This window comes from Mustela putorius, unplaced genomic scaffold (genome assembly GCF_011764305.1).
Source record: "Mustela putorius furo isolate JIRA1106 unplaced genomic scaffold, ASM1176430v1.1 tig00000738_pilon_pilon_pilon, whole genome shotgun sequence".
Taxonomy (NCBI): domain Eukaryota; kingdom Metazoa; phylum Chordata; class Mammalia; order Carnivora; family Mustelidae; genus Mustela; species Mustela putorius.
This window is the reverse complement of record NW_025421463.1, coordinates 7,854,921-7,875,779: the sequence shown is the minus strand read 5'-3', so window position 1 is coordinate 7,875,779 and position 20,859 is coordinate 7,854,921. Positions and strand designations below refer to the sequence as shown.

Genomic DNA, 20,859 nt, shown 5'->3' with positions numbered 1-20,859 from the left:
TCCTGCCTCCTCCCTGGCCCCCACCTGTCACTGTCCGCAGGGCTGGAGCTCTCCCTACTGACCATCAGGTCCTCGGAGGCTGCGACCAAGGGCGGTGCTCTAGCTCGGATCTGCCAGCACTGGAATGAGTCAGGGTTGAAGAGTGCTGTGCAGGTTCTGAGTTTTAGAGCCAGGCCTCAGTCCCATCCAGTCCTCTGGGAATCCCTCGGGTGTGTCCTGAACATATGGAGCCCTGCCTTGGAGATGGGGTTACAAAAGGCCATCGGCCATCATGCAGCGATGCCCCTTCTCGGAGAGGCCTCTGTCTTTGTTGTTGACTTCTTACACATGATTTCTTTTAGCATTCCATCCATCCTCGTCACTGTCAGGCTGTCACTCAACTGTCATTTGCTTGGCCCCTTTTCCCACCTCCTCCCCCAGCAATTTTCCTCCAGATTCAAATCTCCAGGTTGTTGGGTTTGGGTGTGCTCTCAAAGTAACTTGGGGAAGAGAAGGCCAGGGGCGCTTTCTTCTAGGAATAAAATTGGAGCTCCAGGGCCTGGGCGGGAGCTACAGATCCCACTGTTCAATGACTCTTATTTACTCCAAGGCTGTGGCCAGTGGCGGTTATCAGAAGTCAGCTCTTGATACGCTGGAGGTCACTTCAGGCATTTCTTTGTACCTCCCCAGAAAGGCTCAATAAATACCGGCTTAATGGAATGTGTGCAAAGTTTGGCTCCCCTTGCTGGCTAGTCTTCTGCCTCGTTCTCCACTCCTGCAGCAGCCCCGGGACAGGATGCCTACTGCTGACAGAGTGTCTGGCCTCAAATTACACTGTATCAGAGCTTGGGCATAAAATTAGCAGCAATGTTCTGTGTATAAGGAGCCAGAGAAATACCCATACTCAGCAGAACCACGGGCAGGCAGGGAAGGAGCAGGGGAGGGAAGAGCTGGCCCCCCAGGTGCCCTGGGGCACTTCCCTGAACAATCTTCCCATTCCTGTACTCCTCCCCACCACTGCAGAGGTGGCGATGGCTGCCCAGTGGCTGAGTAAGGGCTACACACATGAGGCTTCTTGAGGGGTAGGGGGAGTGAGGGATAGGAAGGCAAGACCTTGAGAAGTCTGGGAAGGTGAACTTGAGGGCTTGTCATCCCTGAAGCACACACGCGCACACACACACACACACACACACACACTGAAAACTAGGAACAAGAATAAGAAATCCCCATTTGTCTAGGCACTTCGTAATGGGGTAGGTGTCTGCTCAATAATTATTTTTTTCATTAATGCTCAATACTATTCAGTAAGCCCATTTTACAGATGGGTAAAGAAAGATCAAAGAGAACATGCTGGTTTCCTGAGTTCGTATGTTACAAAGGCATTCACATTCACGCTCATGACGGGCCCACGTAGATCCCAGTATGTAAACCCAGCCTCTCGTACTCACAGTCTCACTACTGTGCACTCTGCAGTGTGCCCTCGTGTGGATGTGACCTAAACACGCTCCCATGTCCCTACACAGAGTTGTATGTGTTTACATGCACATTAATGGGCAATTCTATGTGTTTCTAATCATACACACATGATGATACCCACAATCACATGCCAGGGCTGGGTCACACTTCTGGCTAAAATTGCCACTTCCTGTCTTTCCTGACCAACTCTAGGACAGCATGGACGTCAGCCATGGCTGGGAGCTCACAGCCCTTGGTGCTTACAGACGCCCACCCCATCTGCTGCATCACCCTGTCCTGTGATTCCCCATTTAGCTGCTTTATCCTGTAGACTGGGAGCCCTGAGACACCAGGGACTGGGTTGGAGTCATTATTGATGTTATCTCTAGTTCTCCGGGTGTGAGCTCTTCTGTATGTTGAGTCTGTAAGCTGTCTTTCATAGGGTAGGTGTTCTTTATATAAAGCATCATTTTGATTTGTGAGTTCACAGGGTGGTTTTATTGTCTCTTACAGGCTTGCGGATTCCAAACTGCTTCAGTGTAATGCCTCGGCTTGGGATTTCCGCACCATGTGGGTAGCTTGGATTCCAGCCTCATGCTAGTGCATGTTTCAGGCATGGGGCTCTGATCTGGTGTCTATACCCTTTGTTCTACCCCAGACCTGGGAGAGTATCTCAATTCCTGCAGGAACCCCAGGCTGATAGCTGGGAAGGGCTGGTCCTCTACTCAGTTCTGACTACTGGCTTCACACTGGGAACTCAGATTTGACTTCTTGGCAACAGCAGGACACGTAGCCCAGACGTACCTAGTCCCAGATTAGGAATTAAAGTCTCAGCCCCACTAACCCATATCCACCCTCAGTTTTCCCATGGAGTGTGAGGCACCAGGCCCTCTCTCTGGTCTAGGTTCTCCCTCTCTTAGAACCCAAACGCTACACGTTCATGCTTGTGAGCTAGGTTCTATATGTTTAAAATACTTTAAAAAAAATATTAGCCAGCTGGATAATATGTCTGGAGTATGTCTGGAGTAGGATGGGGAATTTCAGCTGGAGTTCATCCTGCCATCTTACCTCTGTGTTCCAAATGCCTTGCTCAGTAAATAGTTGTTGATCGCATCTATTTTTCTTATTCATGTCCTCCCCTCTGTCTTTCTCCAACTGTTCTTGCCTCCCAGAGTCCATAAAGGTTTCAGAAGAGCCCTTGCCTGGGTGAAGAGAGGGAGATCCTCTCTGAGTCAGGAATGTGGAGCTGGGCCCAGAGCATGTTCCCTCCTGGGGACTCTGGCTTCACTCTGAACTCTCTTTGGGGCAGAGTGTTCCTTGAGGTGGCTGGCTGGAGCAGGGATGAAGTTCAGAGGAAGGGCTTGAGGCTGCCAATCGCCCTCCATTCTTACAGCCAGCTAGCCCTTGGGATTCTGAGAATGGCTCCTCTCACCACTCCCTTCATCTGGGAGGTAACAAAGGGACTGTTGAAGGAGGCTCTGATCTCCATGCGGCTGGCTCGGTACTCCCAGACTCCTGTCCCAGTCCTAGAGGCACTGCTATGGCATGGGTTTGGGACAGATGAGTCAGAAGGTCTCATTCTGTGATGCCCATGGATGGCAAGGCATGGCTGCTTCCCCTCTGTACCCTCTCTCTGCTGTTCCTCTGCTTTGCATCTGCAATGCCTGAGTGAGTGTTGAGTGTGAACAAGAGTGTGTGAGTGTGTGTGTGATGGGTTGGGGGTTACTGGGTGTGGCTGTGGACTTCTCAGAGAGCTCCCTTTAGAATCTAGTAGCCATACCAGTGAGAGGAGCCACAGAATCACCAGCTAGAAGGATCCCCTGGATCCTGGAGGTAGGCAGGACCAGGAGTTTGGACTTTCTCCTTAAATACAAGGTGAAGCAGTTGAAGAGTTTAAGCAGGGAAAGATGTGATCAGGTTTGTAACATGAAGCTCAGAGTGGTTGGAAGATCCAGCAAGGACTGGTGGGCTGTGCCAGGCCTGGGGATCTAGGGACAAGGAGAGGATAGCCCAGAGCTCCTGGGTAAGGGGAAGACAGAAGCATAAACTGACTGAAATTTATACTCTATATGGCAGAGGCGACTGTGCTAAGGCTAACTGTGTTGGGGAAACCAGGGAGGCTTCCCAGGGGAGGTGGCATTTGCCCAGAGCTTGAGAGATGGCAGGCAAGGTGGAAGCTGGCACTCCAAGCCTAGGGAATAGTTTAGGCAAAGGCTTGACACTGAGGGTAAGAGGGTAGGGCATGATGAGCCGGAGGATGACAAGTCACTCTCCAAGTTCACAAGGACCCTTGGTGGCTGGGCCAGGCCAGGGACCCTGCCTCTGTTGGAGTGGAGCTCTCTGATGCCCAACGGCGGCCCAGCACCAAGAAATCACATGGAGGAAGTCCTCAAAGCCCCCCGAATCAGTGGATTCCTGCAAACCCAGCATCCAAGGTTGGGCACTTCCCCAAACTACAGTGCAGCTGGGAGGTGGGGAAGAGGAAGTGCGGGCCAAGAGTAGACCTAGAGAGCCCAGAGGAGGAGCCTCTTCTAAATGAAAGACACAGGGGTGGGGCCTCCCCAGGGGTGGCTCTTGGGGACTCCCAGGACCACAGCAGAGACGCAGGGTGGCTGGAGGTGAGTGAGAGGTGAACTCGGCCCAGGCCTGGCCAGGTGAGACTCGCCACCCTCTCCCTGGGAGCACCGTTGACCATGGCCCTGGCCCAGCAGCTGCGAGCCGAGAGGTGAGTGCAGGGCACAGTGCTCTCCCCGGGCCTCTCGTCCCGTCCCTGTTCCCAGCAGGCCTTGGGGGACAGAGGCCCACCCTCCTGCAGCCACTTACCAAAGTCAAAAGCTAGAGGCCGGAGCTGAGTCAGAACCGGAATGCTCAGAAATGTAGATTCTTAGAAGTGTTTCAAGGAAGCCTCCAGCTGTGGCTCACTTCCCTCAGGCCCAGATGAAGGCACCCGAGGCTCAGAGAGGGGAAGTGACTTTCCCAGGGTCACACAGGAGTGGGTTTAGCGTCTGGACAGGGGTCCTGGGTCCCAGGCCGGGCTCGCTGCCCCCGTGGTCAGCAATGGCTTTCCATCTTCTGTTCAAAGAGAACCACAGGATCTGGTTTCTTCCTCTTTATCCAGGGTCTGCCTCAAATGTCAAAATCTTCCCTCCCAGCCTCTGCATCGCTCTCAGAACGCTCGCCCTGTTTTTGTTTTTTGGTTTTTGGTTTTTTTTTTTTTTTTTTTTTTTTTTGCAGAGTCCTTAGACCACTGACATAATAGTCTATACTGGCTCTTTCTTTTTCTGTATCGCCGACTCCCCCATCAACAGGCCCCAGGAGGGTACGTGCCCCCCAGTCCCTGCTGTATCCTTAGTATGTAGAACAACATGAGGAGAGACTACGTGCTCCAGAAATCCTGCCCAGTGTGTGACTCAGTGAGTGGATCTTTGGATGGGAGCGTGTCCTTGGATCCTTCCAGTCCAATCCCGCCAATGAGAAAAATGAGGACCGAGGCAGAAAGTCCTCCCACAGGGTCCCCCTGCAGCACGGCCCCACGAGGGCCTACCCCCATCTCTCAGCAAGACTGTGCCCTGAGGCGTGGGGGAACCTGAGGACACGGGGCTTGGCTCCTGCCCTGGACCGGAGCAGCAGGTGGCATCAGAGAGCGTGCCCACTGTGCGGAGGTGATTCCGAGGGTGGCCGCAGAGGGGTCAGCCCGGTTTAGGTCAAAACGGGTGGCAAAGGTCCTTGGTGGAGTCTGGGGGCTGGAGGTGGAATTTCCAAAGACTGAAGATCAGAAGAAAGCTTCTCAGGGAAGGAGGGAGGAGCCACAGACGCAGATGCCCAGAGTGGGGGTCCAGAAGGGCCTTGATAAGTTGGTGGGCGTACCTGGGGCTGGGGCTGCCCCACCAGGTTCTCCTTCCCGCCGGTTCTCCCCAGAGACCAAGTCGAACCCGAGAACACACGGGAAGTGGCCCCCATGCAAAGCTCGTGGCACTTCCTGTTTCTCAGGGAATGTGAAGGAAGACAGGACACCAGCAAGGGCCGGGGGTGCTCCCTCCCTCCCGCTCCCTGGTTCTTTGCAGCCAAAGAACCCTCTGGCCCTCAGAGCAGGTGGAAGGGGCGCCCTCCTGCCTCCCTTCATAGGGCATGGTGCCAGGTCCCGGAGTCACAGGCCTCCCTGCCCCTCGGGGACCCTGTGCTCTGCTTGAGGTCAGAGTGGAGGCCGGGAAGGAAGGGCGAGGATCCAGCAGGACTTTCAGAGACCCCAGACCCCACCCGTCCAGAGTTCGAAAGGACTGCCTTGGGGTAGCGAGTTTGGTTCCAACAAACATGTTTTCAGCACCTACTGTGTGCGGGAGCCACCAAATGTGACCTAGCTGTCCCCTGAGGGCCTCTCTAGGTCTCCATCAGCCCCTCCCGTCTAGGTTCCACGGTGGACTTTGCATGAATGACGCTGGTGCGTGGGAACCCAGAGCAGCGGGGCCCTGGAGAACCTGGGTTCACGACAGCTCTGAGGGGTCTTGGCTGAGCTCTGCAGGGCAGTGGCTCTCCTGGGGGGGATTTCTAGTCCGGTTTGTTGCGCCCCTGCCTCCGTCCTGGTGCAGCAGGCAGCCCGGCCATTCCCAGGCTGACCACCAGAGGACTCGCTAAGACACGGGGTGGCCTCACCCGAAGCCTCTACTGTGTGTCTGGAGCTGTTCTGGGCCCCGGGGGTATAGCAGGGAGCAAGGTCCCTGCTTTCATGGGGATTCTGGGGCTGGCCTTGCTACGGATGAGACCTTCTGACCCGTGCCATCCCACATCTTCCCAGAGTAAGTCTCCCTTGCCCAGCAGCCCAGGGCAAGGCGCAGGGCCTTCTTGATGGGCCCTGCCTGTGTCTCGAGTTACTTTCCCCCTCCCAGACTGCCCCCGCCCCAAAGTTCCTTGCACTTGTCCCTCTCCCCAACCCCACCCCGGCATGGCTAGAGCCTTTGCACTTGGTTTCCCTTGCCTGTTGTCCTGTGGCCAACTCCAGCCCCACTTCTTCCAGGAAGCCCTCTCCGACCATTCTCCATCTGAGTGAGCCATGAACCTCGGACATGCATAGCACCCTGCTTTTCTCTCTGATGGATGTAAGCCTCGTCTTTGAAGTGCCTGCTTGCCAAGCTCTCCTGCCCACTGCACTACTAGTCCTCCGGGGGTGGGAGGGGATATAATAACGGCCGGGCTCTGCGATAGCTCAAAACACCATGTGCTTTTCCTTCACAGCCTCTCCGACCATTAAAAGGATGTTGTTATTTGTTTAGTGTTAAACTCCCTCCCTCAGCCATGATACCCAGGAGTGTAGAGGCCATGTCCAAATATGCTTAGAACAGTGTGTGAGCTTCGCTAGGTGCTAACAAGGGTTTGCTATTACCGTTATTATTATTACCTCAGATGGGGAAACTGAGGCTGGGGGAACCTGGGGTTTATGTACGTTCGTGCAGCAAGCTATTGGGGCAGCGAACTAGGAGCAGTGTGGAGGTGTTTGGGACCAAAATTCTGCTTAGGCTCGAATCTCAGCTTCTCGATTTACTTGGGCAGGTTCTGTAACCACTCTGTGCCTCAGTTTCCCTGCCTGTTAAAAAAAGATGCCAGAAGGGCATGTGGCACATTGCACACACTCAGGGAACTGTTAAGCGAGGCTATGACCCAATGTGGCCGATTCCCTGCCCAGGGCCATTTTTATGCTCGGGTTCCTTCCTTCCTGTCCGGCCAGGGCCCCATCCTGTTGCGGATGAAGTAAACATGAAATACACAGCCTCTGGGGAGAAAGTGGAGGAGGAAGCTTCTCCCAGGGGTGTTGCCATGGGGGCCTGTGTGGAAAGCGAGTGGGGAGGTTGCCAGTGGCTACTAAGTCGCCTGGGAAGTGGTGGGGATTTCCTCTGTCTGCCCACAGCCACCCTGAGTCACCCCCTGCCCAGCGGCAGCGGTCAGTGTCCTCCGGGAGCCAGAGGTCCCACGCAGCCCAGGCCACGTGGGGACCAGCAGCAGTTGGGACTGGGTGTGCAGACTGGGAAACCGATCTCCCCTGAGGGCCTGCCCAGTTTGGGGAGGTGGCAGCCCTGCGCCCACTCCCCTCCTGTCCCCCAGTTGCTCGGGACTCGGTGACCCGTGACTGCTCTTTCTCTGTCCCCTTGGCTGGTGTTTTCTCATCCTCCATCTGTTCCTCTCAGCCCCCTCTGCTCAAAGATTGCTCTTCCAGGGGGTCCTTACCACCAATCAAGGGCACATGGGTACCTCCCCGACTCCAGCAGAGACCCACCCCCACCCCCAACCCCCAACCGCCTTCACTGAGCTCTAGAGAGCCACACCAGCTCTTGCCAGACCCAGACCTGGGGGCCCAAGGGCCTCACAATAACATGCCCGAAACTCAGTCCATCAGCACCCCTCCCCTCCCTCCCATCCTGCTCAGCATATGGGTGACATGTAGGTGTCACTCTTGACACTGCCCTTTCTTTCACCTCCAGATCCAAACAGTCCCCCAACCCTGCTGGCCATTAGTCAGGAATGACTCACAGATTGGTAGCATGTCTGCTGGAAATGTGAAAGTCTGCAGCAGGGCACCAAGAGACGCATGGGAGCTTAAACAAGTAAGGGCTAATTTTTGCACATGACAAGAAGTCCACTGAGCTTCTGCAGCTCAGTGTCCTCAGGAACAGGATGTCGGAGATTCCTTTGGTCTGCCTCCTGTCTTTGCCTCATGGATGCAATATAGCTGCTGTGGGTCCAGACGGCACATCTGCTTTCAAGATAGGAAGAAGGGGGAAGGAGAGGAAACCATGCTGGGCGCGTGTTCCTCCCTCTGGGATCAGGAAATCTCCACTGGGGCGTCTCCAGGAGTGACCCAGGGGAGATTTCCTCATAGGTCTCACTGGCCAGAACTGGTCACGTGGCTGGTCTTAGCTGCAGGGAGGCTGGGAAATAGGAATGAGATTATTGGGTTTGGTTCTGACCAGTCATGGCCTATCACCTTGAGGCTAGGGACATTGCCACCCTAAAAAAAATGGAGCTTGATTGGCAGGAAGAAGCAGGGGACACAGTAGTGAAGCAGTGTCCACCAAGGGTTGTGTCTCTGTGTCTGTTCATTCCTCCTGTCCCTGCTGTCTGGCTTGGGCCCCCACCATCTCTGAGCTGCACCACTCTGGGGCCTGGAACGGCTGCTCTGTCCCTTCCGTCTCTGTGCTCCCTTTCCTCTGCACACAGCTGCCTGAGTTGGCCTCCCACAGCTGGGATCCTACTGTTTTTACTCTCTTCTGAAGCCTTGCGTGGCTCCCTATGGCCTAAAGAAGTTACCTGGCTCAACACTGGAGACCCTCCTCAGCCTGGCTTCACCTGCCCGTGCAGCCTCTGATCACAGCCACCTCCAGTCACACCAGACCCGAGCCCACTCCTTTCGTGCCTCGAAATCTTAGCATATGCTGTTCCCACTGCCTGGAAGGCCCTCCCCTGACCTTCCGACTTTCTGTTTGACCTTCTAGCCTGGCGGGGAGGCGGGCTCAGAGCTGGAGAGACCGAAGGTCCCCTCCGACCTTCTGTTTGACCTTCTAGACCCCGTTCCAACGCCTCATCCACCTCTGTGAGGACTTCCCCAGCTCGGCTATGATGACCCATTCTCTCTGTGGGACGTGTGCTGACTTTGTTTCCCACTATGACCCAGGGCCTCCCCCAGGGTTTGACACGGAGGAGGTTGCTGGATGTGCTGCTCCCAGATGAATAATGCAGCTGGGGAGCAGTTTGCTAGCGTGACTACTGACACAGGGTCCCATCTCCAAGTGCCTTTGCTGTCAAAGTCTGGTCCACGTCGCTGCCCGGCACTTGAAGAGGTGTTGACGGAGAAATGCGGGACACACCCTTGGTTCACCTCTGCACACTTGGGCTCAGCGAGCCCATCAGTCTGGTGGTAACTGAACTGTCCTCTCCTGTCTTCCTCAGTGACTTTGAGCAGCTTCCCGACGACGTCGCCATCTCCGCCAACATCGCTGACATCGAGGAGAAAAGGGGCTTCACCAGCTACTTTGTAAGACAGACCCCTGACCTTCAGCTTCTGCCCGCTGAACCTCCAACCCTCTCAATCCCCTTAACTTCTCTCCAGGTGGTTCGCAACAGGGCGGTTTCGCCCTCCAGGGGGCGTTTGGTACTAAATATCTTGAGACCATTTTGAGGATTCCAGATTGGGTCAGGGACTGCTCCTGGCCTCTGGTGGATGGAGCCCAGAGAGGCTGCTCAGCACTGCCCCACACACAGGACAGCCCTCCCACCCCAAAGAAGGAGATGCCCCCACACCCGCCCCGTGAATACTGAGGCTGAGAAATGCTGCTCTAGTCCTAGGACCTTCCACACCCCCACTCTCCTCTGCCCCTGACCTCCCTAAACCCTGACCTGTGTCCTCCCCAGGTGTTCGTCATCGAGGTGAAGACAAAAGGGGGCTCAAAATACCTCATCTACCGTCGCTACCGCCAGTTCTATGCCCTGCAGAGCAAGCTGGAGGAGCGGTTTGGGCCGGAGAACAAGACCAGCCCGTTCACCTGCAGCTTGCCCACGCTCCCAGGTAGGCGGCCCGTCCCAGCCCCGCGGCACGTCCCAGTCCTGAGGCCCCGGGGAGCTGGGCAGCCTGACCCGCGACAGAGCTGCGGCCCTTGGCCTCTCCCTTCCAGCTCTGCCGCCCCTGGTGGTCACTCCAGGTTTGCCTCCAGGCCAAATATTTCGTCCACGGCCCCTCCTGGCAGCCACGGGCTGCTTCCTCTAGCCCCATTGCCCTTGACCTCCGGGCCATCCATCCCTTGCTCACCAGGCGGACTCACCTTCAGCGCCCCCTGCAGCCCTGATTGAGAGCTGCCCTTTGACTGCTGCCTTAGCTTGGGCGGATCCCTGGGGCGGGTGGGGCCTGCTTCCCTGCTCCGCTGGGACCCTGTGGGCACCCCATCTTTGCTTCTGGACAGCCCCCTCACTCCTTGCCCCCTGGCCTCTCTCCCCAGCTTGGTCCACACATGCACCTTTCCAGGAGCACCAGATAGACCCAAATCTCCAGCGGGTCGGCACCTGCCCTCTCGAGCCCTGCGAGGGTGTGGGGTGCTCAGTCCGCGGGGTGGTCTCAGGGTGCCCCCCCATGCCTTGCAGGCCACATACAAACACCCTTTCCACAAACAGCAGAGATACTTCCTGACCTTTCCTTATTCAGGCTCCACACTCTGCCTCTGGCTTGCTCTCACTTTCTCTCTATCCCATCGGAGGTCCCAGAGGAGCTGAAGCTGCCCCCAGGGGCTCCTGGCTTCCCCTTTCCTCCTCCAGAGCCACTTCAACTCACACCGGCCCCTCCCCTGTCTCTGGGCTGCAGGGGAAGGGAGACCCCTCCCCCTCTGAGCCCGCCTCCCCACCGGACTCCAGGGAGCCCCTCCCTCCTCTCTGTGACTTTCTCCAGACAACTTGTGGGTCTTTGTACACTTGCCTTCTCCTTACTTGCGGCATCTGCAAAGCTCTCCCACAGCCTTAGTTTTCCTGTCTTGAGACAAGCCTGTGCCATGAGGAGGCTTTCTGGCCATAAGCCCCCTTGAAGCCCGACAGCCCTCAAAATCTCCATTCTTTCGGGAGTCGCTCACTGTTCCCCTTTTCTCCTTCCATCCCCTCCTCATCCACCAGCGTGGCTTCTGCTCTCACAGTCCCACCGAATTCCCTTCGGGACCCGTTACATTGGACTTCTGTGGGCCTATCCCGGCCTTACCATCATTGTCCCGCTTCCTCCTCCAGGAAGCCCTCCCTGACCTCCTTCCAGGTCTCTTCCTACCTCATCGCTGCTCCTCCAGCTCCTGACGGAATCTGCCCCTTCTGCTGCTCCTTGGAAGGTTCTTGGGCATTCTCTGCCGTGCCATCTCTGGCTTTCTTCTCCCTCCCCAAACCCTCCCCGCAACCAGGTGATCTGACCTCTGACCTTAGCTGCTCTCTTGTCGCTACTAAGTCTCAAAGGCCTCCCCACCCCAGACCTCAGATCCTGTGCTCCTACCACCACCCAAGACCAGCCCCTGCCCATCTCACAGGCAACAGGAGCCAGACATGTGCCTTCTGTTGGGGGTTCTTGGGGGGACAGTTCTCCTGGGGCCCCCACCTAAGGCTCCTGGAGAGGACATTTGTCTTGGGTCAGCCAACATCTCTTTCCCGTTCTCCCTCCTTTTGAGGAATGATTCATTCAGCTACTCCACAAATATTGATCGATGTGGTCAATCACTGTGGTGTGAACCACCAGAACCACTGTTCTAGACCCTTGGTTCCTTACGAGGGGCGGGTATTCGAAGTACCTTGAGATTTAAAGAATTCTGATGCCCAAGTCTCCCCCCCAACCCCGAGATTCTGATGTAATTATCCTGGGGCAAGTCCTACACAATGAAGTTTTTAAATGCTCTGTGGATGACTTAAATATGCAGCTGGGGTTGAAGACCCCTGTTCTAGGGGATGGGCTCCAGCTGGGGCAAAGCAAAGCTCTTCCTCTCTTAGAGCCAAGAATCGTTGAGTGTGTGCGTGTGTGTGTGTGTGTGTGTGTGCGCGCGTGTGCACATCCACGTGTGTGTGCAGGAAGAGGCAATAAAGAAGTAAAACAAGAAAAATATCATCTGGCGACAGTACATGCAAGAGAATGCAAGCTGAAAGGGAGGTGGCCTGGAGGCTCAGCCAGAGTATGGGGGCGAGTTCCTGGCCTGGGTGGGCGGCTCGGAGTCCAGAGACCGTGGTCGTGGGCCAGGGTCCCAAGAGAGCTCTTTGCATTTCCACAGCCAAAGTCTACATGGGTGTGAAACAGGAGATCGCGGAGATGCGGATTCCTGCCCTCAACGCCTACATGAAGGTAACGGTGGGGCTGTGTCATCTCGGCCCCTGGAGGACCCCAGGGATGGTAGCGTCCCTGAAGGCGACCTGGGGGCTGCTCTCTGGCTCCGATGGGGCCGCTCGGCAATCCTCAGAGGCGGGACCTGGGGAGAGAAACAAGATGTGTTCCCAGGGTTCCAGAGGGTGCGGCAGGAGCGATGGGGAGGGAACAAGGAACAAGAGTGGCTGAGTGATGGGATCGAGAAGTCTGTGCCAGGTGTGCACAGGTGTCTGTGTCAGGTGTTCGGATGCCAGCATGAATAGGACCGAGTATGTGCCCTCAAGGTACCTGCTGCCCAGTGGGGACAGGGGACAGGTGGGTCATGAAATCACAAAATTGTGGCCTCTATAACAGAGGCAGGATGGGCCAGGGCCTCAGCTCTCTCACACAGTGACATTGCACAAACTAGAGAAAGGCTCTTGGGTGTTTCCCAGCCTGTAAACTGTCTGCATCCTTAGGAGATGGGAGCACAGAGAAAGAAGCATCTTGAAGGCAGAGACTGCTGTTTAGGAAAGGTCTTCTACCATTCAGGACTGTGCAAAAAAGGAACAGCATTCCTCGTGAAGTAGTGAGCACCCCATCACTAGAGGCATCCAAGCCCTGGCTCGATGGTAACCTTAAGAAACTGGAGAGGGAAGCCCTCCTCCTAGCACAGAGGCACCCTCATAGTCAGCGAGAGCTTCCCCTCCCCTTCCACTCTCATGGCAGAAGGGCACAGAGCTAGGAGTCTTCAGTCTTTGCTTTGACCTTGACTGTTTGGGTCATTTGGGTGAATTGCTCATTCTCTCTAGGCTTTGGTTTCCTCACCAGTGCCTCCAGCTCGCTGGTCTCGGGAGCTTCCAGACTGTACGGGATCAGAACTCCTAGTGGAGTGAGCTGCAGGAGGAGGGCAGGGGAGGTGGGAGGCAGGAGGAGAAGACCCTGGCCCTCTCTGGTGGCTGCAGGAATCCTGGGCTCTGAGCAGAGAAGAGGGAGGGTGGGAAGCGCCTGGGACACAGCCCTGGAGACATCTCCCCTCAAGGGGGCGCTGTGGCAGCTGCTTCTTCAAGGTGGCTGGAGGCTCCTGTCTCCCCCTGCAGGGCTGGGAGAGGGGTGAGCTGTGGAGGGAGGGGTGTGGCCATGGTGCTGGGGCTCTTCCTCCCACACTTAGGCTTAGCTACCAACAGCCTGGAGGATCCCATCTCTGCCTTTTTGTCTCCAAGCCCAGGAGGCAATCGTGTCTGGACAGTCACCACCATGTCCTTTGGCCTGCTGTCACCATTATCGTTGTGTCTGGAGGTCTTTAGGCTTTCTCCAAATGGACTCTCCTTGAGCCAGCCGGTCCCCTCCCGAACTTGAACCCAGGAGGAAAGCTTATGAAACATTATATGTCTTGTTGCTATGCTCAGACAGAGAAAGCATTACTAGAGAGGGAGGGACCAGTGCGGAGGATGGGGATAGGAGAGAGGGGCCGGGATGTCCAGAGCTTTCTGTTGCCCGCCCTCCCCATCCCCCGTCTTGGTTCTCTCCCAAACACAGAGCCTCCTCAGCCTACCCATCTGGGTGCTGATGGACGAGGATGTCCGGATCTTCTTCTACCAGTCGCCCTATGATTCAGAGCAGGTGCCCCAGGCCCTGCGCCGGCTCCGGCCACGCACCCGGAAAATGTAAGTGACCAGCCCCTGTGCTCCCATGGGCCAGGCCCCGGGCCCCTCACCAGGTGCCCCCAACCAGGCGCTCTGACCCAGATGCCCCCCAACAGAAGGCATTTCTTTTCCCCGGAGGAAGGGAAAAGCTAGACATCGGTTCTATCCCGGGACACCCCCAGGATGTTCAGCTTGTTAGCTGAGCTCTGAAAACCACGCACAGGGTGGAGGGATACAAGGTGGGTGCATTTTGTTGTGTGTGACAGTGACGACCAGAGGACAGAGGCTGGGTCACTGATGGGGAGAGCTGGGTGCCACAGTCCCCACTGGAGATGCCTCAGAACTCACGGTGCCTGGAGAGCGTGGTGGGAGGGAGGGGAGGAGTTGCTCTCTCTACAGACATTCCCAGATCCTGGGATGTCCTGTCCCCCATCATGTGGTTCCATGGGGCCGGCTGTGGCTTCTGGTGTATCACACTGGTCCCCAGGGGACATTCCCGCTCAGGGGACATTGAGCAGAAAATAATCATGGAAAACCTGAGCTACTGTAATAGGGCTGAGCTTCCAAAGGCCGGGCTGCTGCTGCTAAGAATTCCAGGAACAGTGCTCTTGAGCCCTGACCTCCGTCTCAGGGCCTCCCTCCTTCCTCGGGCTAGCGTCTCTGAGTGTCCTCTCGGCTCCTGGCCATCTCTCCGGGGCACGCAGCCAGGCATGGTCTCAATCTCAGCTAAGCCGCATGGCAGGCCCATGCCCTGAGCCCTGGTGCAGATTGCCTCTCCAACCCATTTCCCTGGCTGAAAAATTAGAGGTTGGGTGCGGGGAGTAGAAGGAAGAAGAGGTGTGAAAGCGCTGACACGCTAAGGTGCTGAGCAAATGTGTATCTTCCTTCCCGCCTCCTTGTTGAGTCTACATTTCCTGGTCCACAAAGCAGGATAGAATCCCTCCCCGTGGGCAGTAGGAACCTGGGTGTGCGTGCGCGCATGCGCGCGTGCGTGTGATGGCGCAGAGGAATGATTGTAGCTGCACTTTTAACATCCTCTCCTTCCCCCGCCTTTCCTGCCCCTGGTGAGGGGCTCCTCTGGGGACAGAAGCAGGGAGCCAGGCCCTGAGGGAACCAGGAGGGCTGACAGGCCTCCCTTTTCTCTCCGCAGCAAGAGCGAGTCCCCACAAGGCGCCATCATTGACCGCATGGCAGCTCCGCGAGCGGAGGTAACCCCCGCAGGGCCAGGCCTCCCCCCTCACCTCTGGGCTCCACCCTTCGCCACTGCGCCCCTCCTGCTGGACACCCTCTGTGTGCCCACGACGGGGGCTGGGTGCTGCGGGGAGCAGGGGCCTTAGCCTTGGCCCTTGGAGCACCCAATCCAGCTGAAAGGAGTTGATTAGGGAGCACTCAGGTCGAGGGGAACGCAGCCAACCATCATCCCCTCAGCAAGCTTTCCTGGCCTCCTCCAGGCCAGCCCCGTGGTGGTAACTGAAGTGTCAGACAGAGATGACTCAAACCAGGCCCAGTCCTCCAGGAGCCCCCGGCTCCCTGGGGACACACATGGAGAAACAGTGTGGTCAGTGCTCTGGGCTTATGGGAGCCCTGGAGCCCACACTGAGGCCTGGGGGGCTGAGGGAGGTGCTCGACCCCGGAGTTTGGCTCCTTGGCTCTCTGTGCGCCTCCCACCAGCTCTGCAAGGAGCACGATTCTGGAGTCAGAGAGATCTGGACTCTAATTCTGGCTCCTCCGCTCACAAATGGAGTGGCCTCAGACAAGCCAGTCGTGCTCCCCGGGGCCAGTCCCCTCATCTGTTCACTGAGACGCTGAAGTACGCAATGCAGTGTGGCAGGAACTCGGCGAATGCTCCCTTCCTCCTGCCCTCCTCCGCCTCTCTTCTCCCAGGCCCTGTTTGACTTCACGGGCAACAGCAAACTGGAACTGAATTTCAAAGTCGGAGATGTGATCTTCCTTCTCAGCCGGATCAATAAAGACTGGCTGGAGGTGAGGATGGGGGTGAGGTTGGAGGTGAGGTTGGAGGTGAGGATGGGGTGAGGATGGGGATAAAGAAGGTGAGGATGAATGTGAAGGTGCAGCGGAGGGTGGGGATAAGGTTGGAGGTAGGCATGGGAAAAAGGATAGCGGCGAGGATGGAGGTAAGTTGGAGGTGACCTTGTTTTGGGTCTGCTTGTGGGGAGAAATCAGAGGGGGCAGACGCAGGGAATGCCCCCAGGGAAGAGATGTCCTCTGAGGATAGTTCTGGAAGTCAGAGCAGCTGGGTGAGGGCAGCCTGAGAATTACAGCCACAGGGGAGGCAAGAGTGTGCCTGGAACAGAAGATGTGGAGACCACACTTGCCTTTGGTTCGGAGGCCAGCAAACGGTGGCTTTGGGCAAGTCTGTTAATCTACTGAGTTTGATATCTTGGTCTGTCACAGGCCTTCTCACCGCGGCACTGCTGACATTTGGGGCCAGATAGTTGTCAGCAGTGGGGGGGGGGGTGTAGTGAGAGGCCATTCCCGGCATCATTGGTTGGGGGGTTTAGCCGCCTCCCTGGTCTCTGCTCACTAGACCGCAGGAGCGGCCCTGCAGTTGACAATCTAGGGTCCCAGACATTTGGCTCTCTGGGACAAAATCACCGACAGCTGAGACTCACTGGTGTGTCATCCGGGATGATTTCCCTTACCTTGTGGGCAGCGAGAAAACGCAGTGATGCGGACCTTGAGCTCTGGAGTCGGACTGTCTGGTGTCATTTCCTAGTTGTTTTTAACTAGCTTCCTGGGAACTTTGCTCAACCCTGTGGTTTCCTTTTCTGTAAATGGAGATAGCTGTCAGACCGTTTCTTCATCGCGGTCCTGGGAGGGCTGGCTGAGGTGCAGCTGTTTGGGGCTTGGCCCACAGAGGGCCTAGATACGTCCATCTGGCCGGTGCCAGGGCTGCTGGGAAGGTGAAGGTCTCAATCTTTGCTTCGTTCCCACGTGAGGCATGTGTGGCCCCTACTGACTCAGTGAAGGGAGATGGGAGACCCTGGTCCCTGTTCCAGCCGTTCAGATTGGGTCTTGCTGTTCCTAAACAAGATTCCCTTTTGTCGAGGCTCCTGAGGCAGGGGGTGTCTAAAGAAGATGGTGGGACAGGCCCCACGCGGACTCCAGGGAGGCGAGAGCCCCTGGCATAGAGGGGTGTGAGGTCTGTTGTTCTCACGGACTTGGCAGCTTTGATCGTACCCCTGTCCTGGAGCCCTGTCTCGGGACCCTATGGCTCTTATAGCTGTGGGGTATTGCTGGGAAATTCTCCAGAAATGGGAAATGCTTGTTACCTTCCTGTCTTCTGGAAAGTTCTCTATGTTAGTGGGATGGCCGATTTCTGGGCCTCAGGTTAAGGGGAGGGTCTGGGGAGGGGGGAAGAGACGAATTTGAGCCTCAGTATCTGTGTCTGTAAAATGGGGTGGGGATAATAACGTCTTCTCTAGAGTTGGGAAGATTGGAGAACATGTGGGCAAAGCACAGGCTATAGCTGGGTCGTGCGTGGCCAGCGCTGGAGAGAGCTTTCGGGCCGTTGGCTCTAAAGCAGCTGCTCTGTGCTGTCTGCAGAGTCAATGAGTGAATGAATGAATGAATGAGTGAGTGGGTGAAGGGAGCCACCTCCCCTCCCCCATTCTGTGTTCCCTGGCCACTGGCTCAGCGTGAAGCTCACCCACTTCCCTGTGCGTCCACCGTCATCCACCAGGGTACGCGCTCCCCACCAGAGGACAAGGATGTCGTCCTCCCCGAACCCAGAACCTGCCACGTGGCGGGTGCTCACTCAGGAATGACTGAATGAAATGAAAACAGCTTTTCAGATCAAGTGAGATCTCGACCTATTCTAGAACAGAAACTTGTTTTTGGGGTGAAGAGCATGGTGACCTCGGCCACTACTTTTTCTGCCTCTGCATACGACCTCGTCTGCCTCGTTATAAGGGAGCAGGGTTGGGGGATGTGCGGGAGGGAGGAGCAACGTCTGGTCCTGGCGCCTCTCCTCCTGCCGACAGGGCAACCTCTCCTTTCTTCCTCAGGGCACTGTGAGGGGAGCCACGGGCATCTTCCCACAGTCGTTCGTGAAAATCCTCAAGGACTTCCCGGAGGAAGAAGACCCTACCAACTGGCTGCGCTGCTACTACTACGAGGACACCATCAGCACCACCAAGTTCGTGGCCCGGCCGCCGTCCCTGCCCATCCCCATCCCCTGCATCACACTCCTGACTCTGAGACCCAAAGCGGATCTCCCCTTGTCCAAATAAAAGCCTGTGGTGGCTCGCCCTGCCCTCCAGATAAGCCATACCCGGGTAACAAGACGCCAGGCTCCAGCGTGGTCCTGCCGGCCTTGTCCCCATGTCCCCCTTTGGCCTGATGCCCCCTCACCGCTGCCTGTTGTCCCCCTTAGGGACATCGCAGTGGACGAGGACCTCAGCAGCACTCCACTGTTCAAGGACCTGCTGCAGCTCATGAGGTGAGAGGTGGGAAAGCAGAGGGCGGAGGGCAGAGGGCGGGGGTCAGACACCTCGGAGAAGTCAACAGCAGGAGGAACACAGCATGAGTCATCCGTAGGTGTTTTGCCTCCTGTTTTATCCCCAGCCCAGCCCCACCAGGCAGATATCAGCCCCCCGTGTCAGAGATGAGTGGGGGTCTGCAGAGAGACATACAAGGGGGCTCAGAGGAGGTCACACGGTTCATGAGTGTGGGTTTGCAGCTCAAGCTGGAGTCTTCCTAGCCTTGGACTTGGGTCCTCTGCTATCAGAGAAACTCTACCTCCCGAGAGCCAGCCTCAGAATGGAAATAACCTTGTTCCACTGATGATGAAAATAATTCCTATTCATTCTTAAAAAACATGAGAAGGTTGGGCGCCTTGGTGGCTCAGTCGGTTAAGTGTCTGCCTTCGGCTCAGGTCATGATCCTGGAGTCCTGGGATCCAACACTGCATCAGGCTCCCTGCATGATCTGTGTTAAATAAATAAATAAAATCTTAAAAAAAACAAAAAACAAAAAATCACAGAAAAGTAGAATGAAGTGAAAGAGATATCCCTCCTCTCATGATCAGATGTACATGGAGATGGCCTCCGAGCACACCCCCACCCTCACCGCATAACTATGACATCACCTGGCTGCATGACATCATTCTGGGGAGGCTCTGGAGTCGCCACCCCTTCTTGGCCATTGGGATCACCCTCCCCTTTCTCACTACCAGAAAGAATGCTGGGATCCTCATATGTGGTGACTTGTACGATTATTCCCTTCACGATGAGTTTCTAGAAGTGGAATTTTGGAGTCAAGGTGTTTGCAAGTCTGTTAGGCTTCCAACCCCATTTTGCTGAGTTATCTATATGAAGGTTATATCAGTGTTTATTGTCACCAGCCATGTGCACCCCACACGAGATGGTCCCAGTCCGTAGGAGTCCTCATAACTGCAAATAGGAGGCCCTTGGAGGCTTGATGGTCTCTGCTCTGTGCCTGGCCAAACTCACTCCCCTTCCCCAGGAAGTTCTTAACTTTGCACATGTACACACAAGGCATTTCAGGCTGTGCCAGTAACTCACTGTAAGAGCCCCTTCTCCCCCGTAGGTCTGTTTCTCCATCTGTGCAATGGGACCACACGAGGGATAAGGCCTGTGTCATGCTCTGACCTCTTCTGACTCTTGGACCCCAGCTTTAAAGTTCCCTCAGCCCCCACTCCCTGTCTCCCTGAGGCTTAGTCCTAGGGCCCCTGGACCTTCTATCAACCCTGATTTTTCCCACCCAGGCGGGAGTTCCAGAGGGAAGACATCGCCCTAAATTACCGGGACACCGAGGGCGATCTGGTGCGGCTGCTCTCAGACGAGGACGTGGTGCTCATGGTGAGGCAGGCCCAGGGTCTCCCCTCCCAGAAACGCCTCTTCCCCTGGAAGCTGCATATCACCCAGAAGGATGACTACGCGGTCTACAACACTGTCCCCTGAGCTGATGGTGTGCCTGGGGCAGGGAGAGATGCTCGGTAAGAAGCTCTCGGAGGAGAACAGGACCAGGAAAACCTGGGAGCGTGGGACAGACCTGCTGGTTCGAATCCATGGACCTGTATTCCGTCTGTCTGCACACTTGGTCTTGGAATTAAATAAACCCTTTCATCTCAAAGGTTCAGACTGTGAAAGACAGTATCTTTTGAGGAACGAAAGGAGAGGAAGTGAAATCCCCATGAGTGAGGGTCAGTTAGGGGTCATTTATATATGGAAGGGCGCCCTGGCATTGGTCCTATATTGCAGCTGCCCGGTTCCCTTGCCCCGTCCACCAACATCAAGATGTCGGCAGGGCCATGCTCTCAAGAAACCCATCAGGGTATCCTTCCTTGCCTCTTCCTAGCATCTGGTGGTTTTCTGGCATTCTCTGGCATTCCTTGGTTTATGACTGCGTTATTCCCATCCTCCATATTCACCTAGTGTCCTTCCTTTGATCTTCGAAGCTTCTCTCTGTCCTTGTCTGTCTCTGCATCCAAGGACACCGCCATATTGGATTAGGACCACCTGAAGCACTTTGTTTTGACCTCACGCTACAGACCCTCACCTCTATAGACCCCATCACCTCAAAGGGCCACATTCTGAGGTAGTGGGGGCTAGGACTCCAACATATCCTGGAGGGTCGGGGATACAATGCAACCCATAATGGCACACTAGAAAATAGCCACTCGACAGAAATTCAGCAGACCTTGCAAACTCCGTTGTAACAAATCCAGTTGTTGGCTTCTAACATGTTGCCTGACGCAACTGGTTGAGGGGCTCTAGATAGGACACTCTCTTCAAAGAATCACAGCCTCACAAGAAGTAGTGGGGTTCTTTAATGACCCTCCCTCTTCTTTCCCTCCAAGCCCCCCATGTCACAGCTGGGGCCAGAACCCACAGCATGGAGGGGGAAGTTGTTCTGAATCATGGAGACAGCTCTGCTGTCAGACTGCTTGAGCCACAGGGA

The 20,859-nt window shown here is 55.9% G+C and overlaps 1 protein-coding gene and 1 long non-coding RNA gene across 2 annotated transcripts; one reads left to right on the top strand and one right to left on the bottom strand.

The window, feature by feature from the left end:
* Positions 1–3,962: 3,962 nt before the first annotated feature.
* Positions 3,963–20,031, top strand: NCF4 (neutrophil cytosolic factor 4). Its single transcript, XM_004743147.3, has 10 exons — positions 3,963–4,159; positions 9,370–9,454; positions 9,832–9,985; positions 12,198–12,268; positions 13,808–13,935; positions 15,065–15,122; positions 15,799–15,897; positions 17,943–18,073; positions 18,311–18,376; positions 19,664–20,031. Exons 1-10 carry the CDS (start codon positions 4,128–4,130, stop codon positions 19,857–19,859), a joined length of 1,020 nt encoding a protein of 339 aa, XP_004743204.2. The 5' UTR covers positions 3,963–4,127; the 3' UTR covers positions 19,860–20,031.
* On the bottom strand, positions 12,015–16,729 carry LOC123393088. Its single transcript, XR_006607818.1, has 2 exons — positions 16,578–16,729; positions 12,015–12,392 (listed from the first exon to the last, which is right to left on the bottom strand). It is a non-coding gene; the product is annotated as an uncharacterized LOC123393088 (long non-coding RNA).
* Positions 20,032–20,859: the final 828 nt, after the last annotated feature.

What these genes read in the sequence shown, in the direction of transcription:
- NCF4 (XM_004743147.3), top strand. Translation starts at nt 4,128, where the DNA reads ATGGCCCTGGCCCAGCAGCTGCGAGCCGAGAG. An exon ending in CAGCTTGCCCACGCTCCCAG is followed by an intron (nt 9,986 to 12,197) that starts GTAGGCGGCCCG and finishes GCATTTCCACAG; the next exon opens with CCAAAGTCTACATGGGTGTG. An exon ending in GACCTGCTGCAGCTCATGAG is followed by an intron (nt 18,377 to 19,663) that starts GTGAGAGGTGGG and finishes TTTCCCACCCAG; the next exon opens with GCGGGAGTTCCAGAGGGAAG.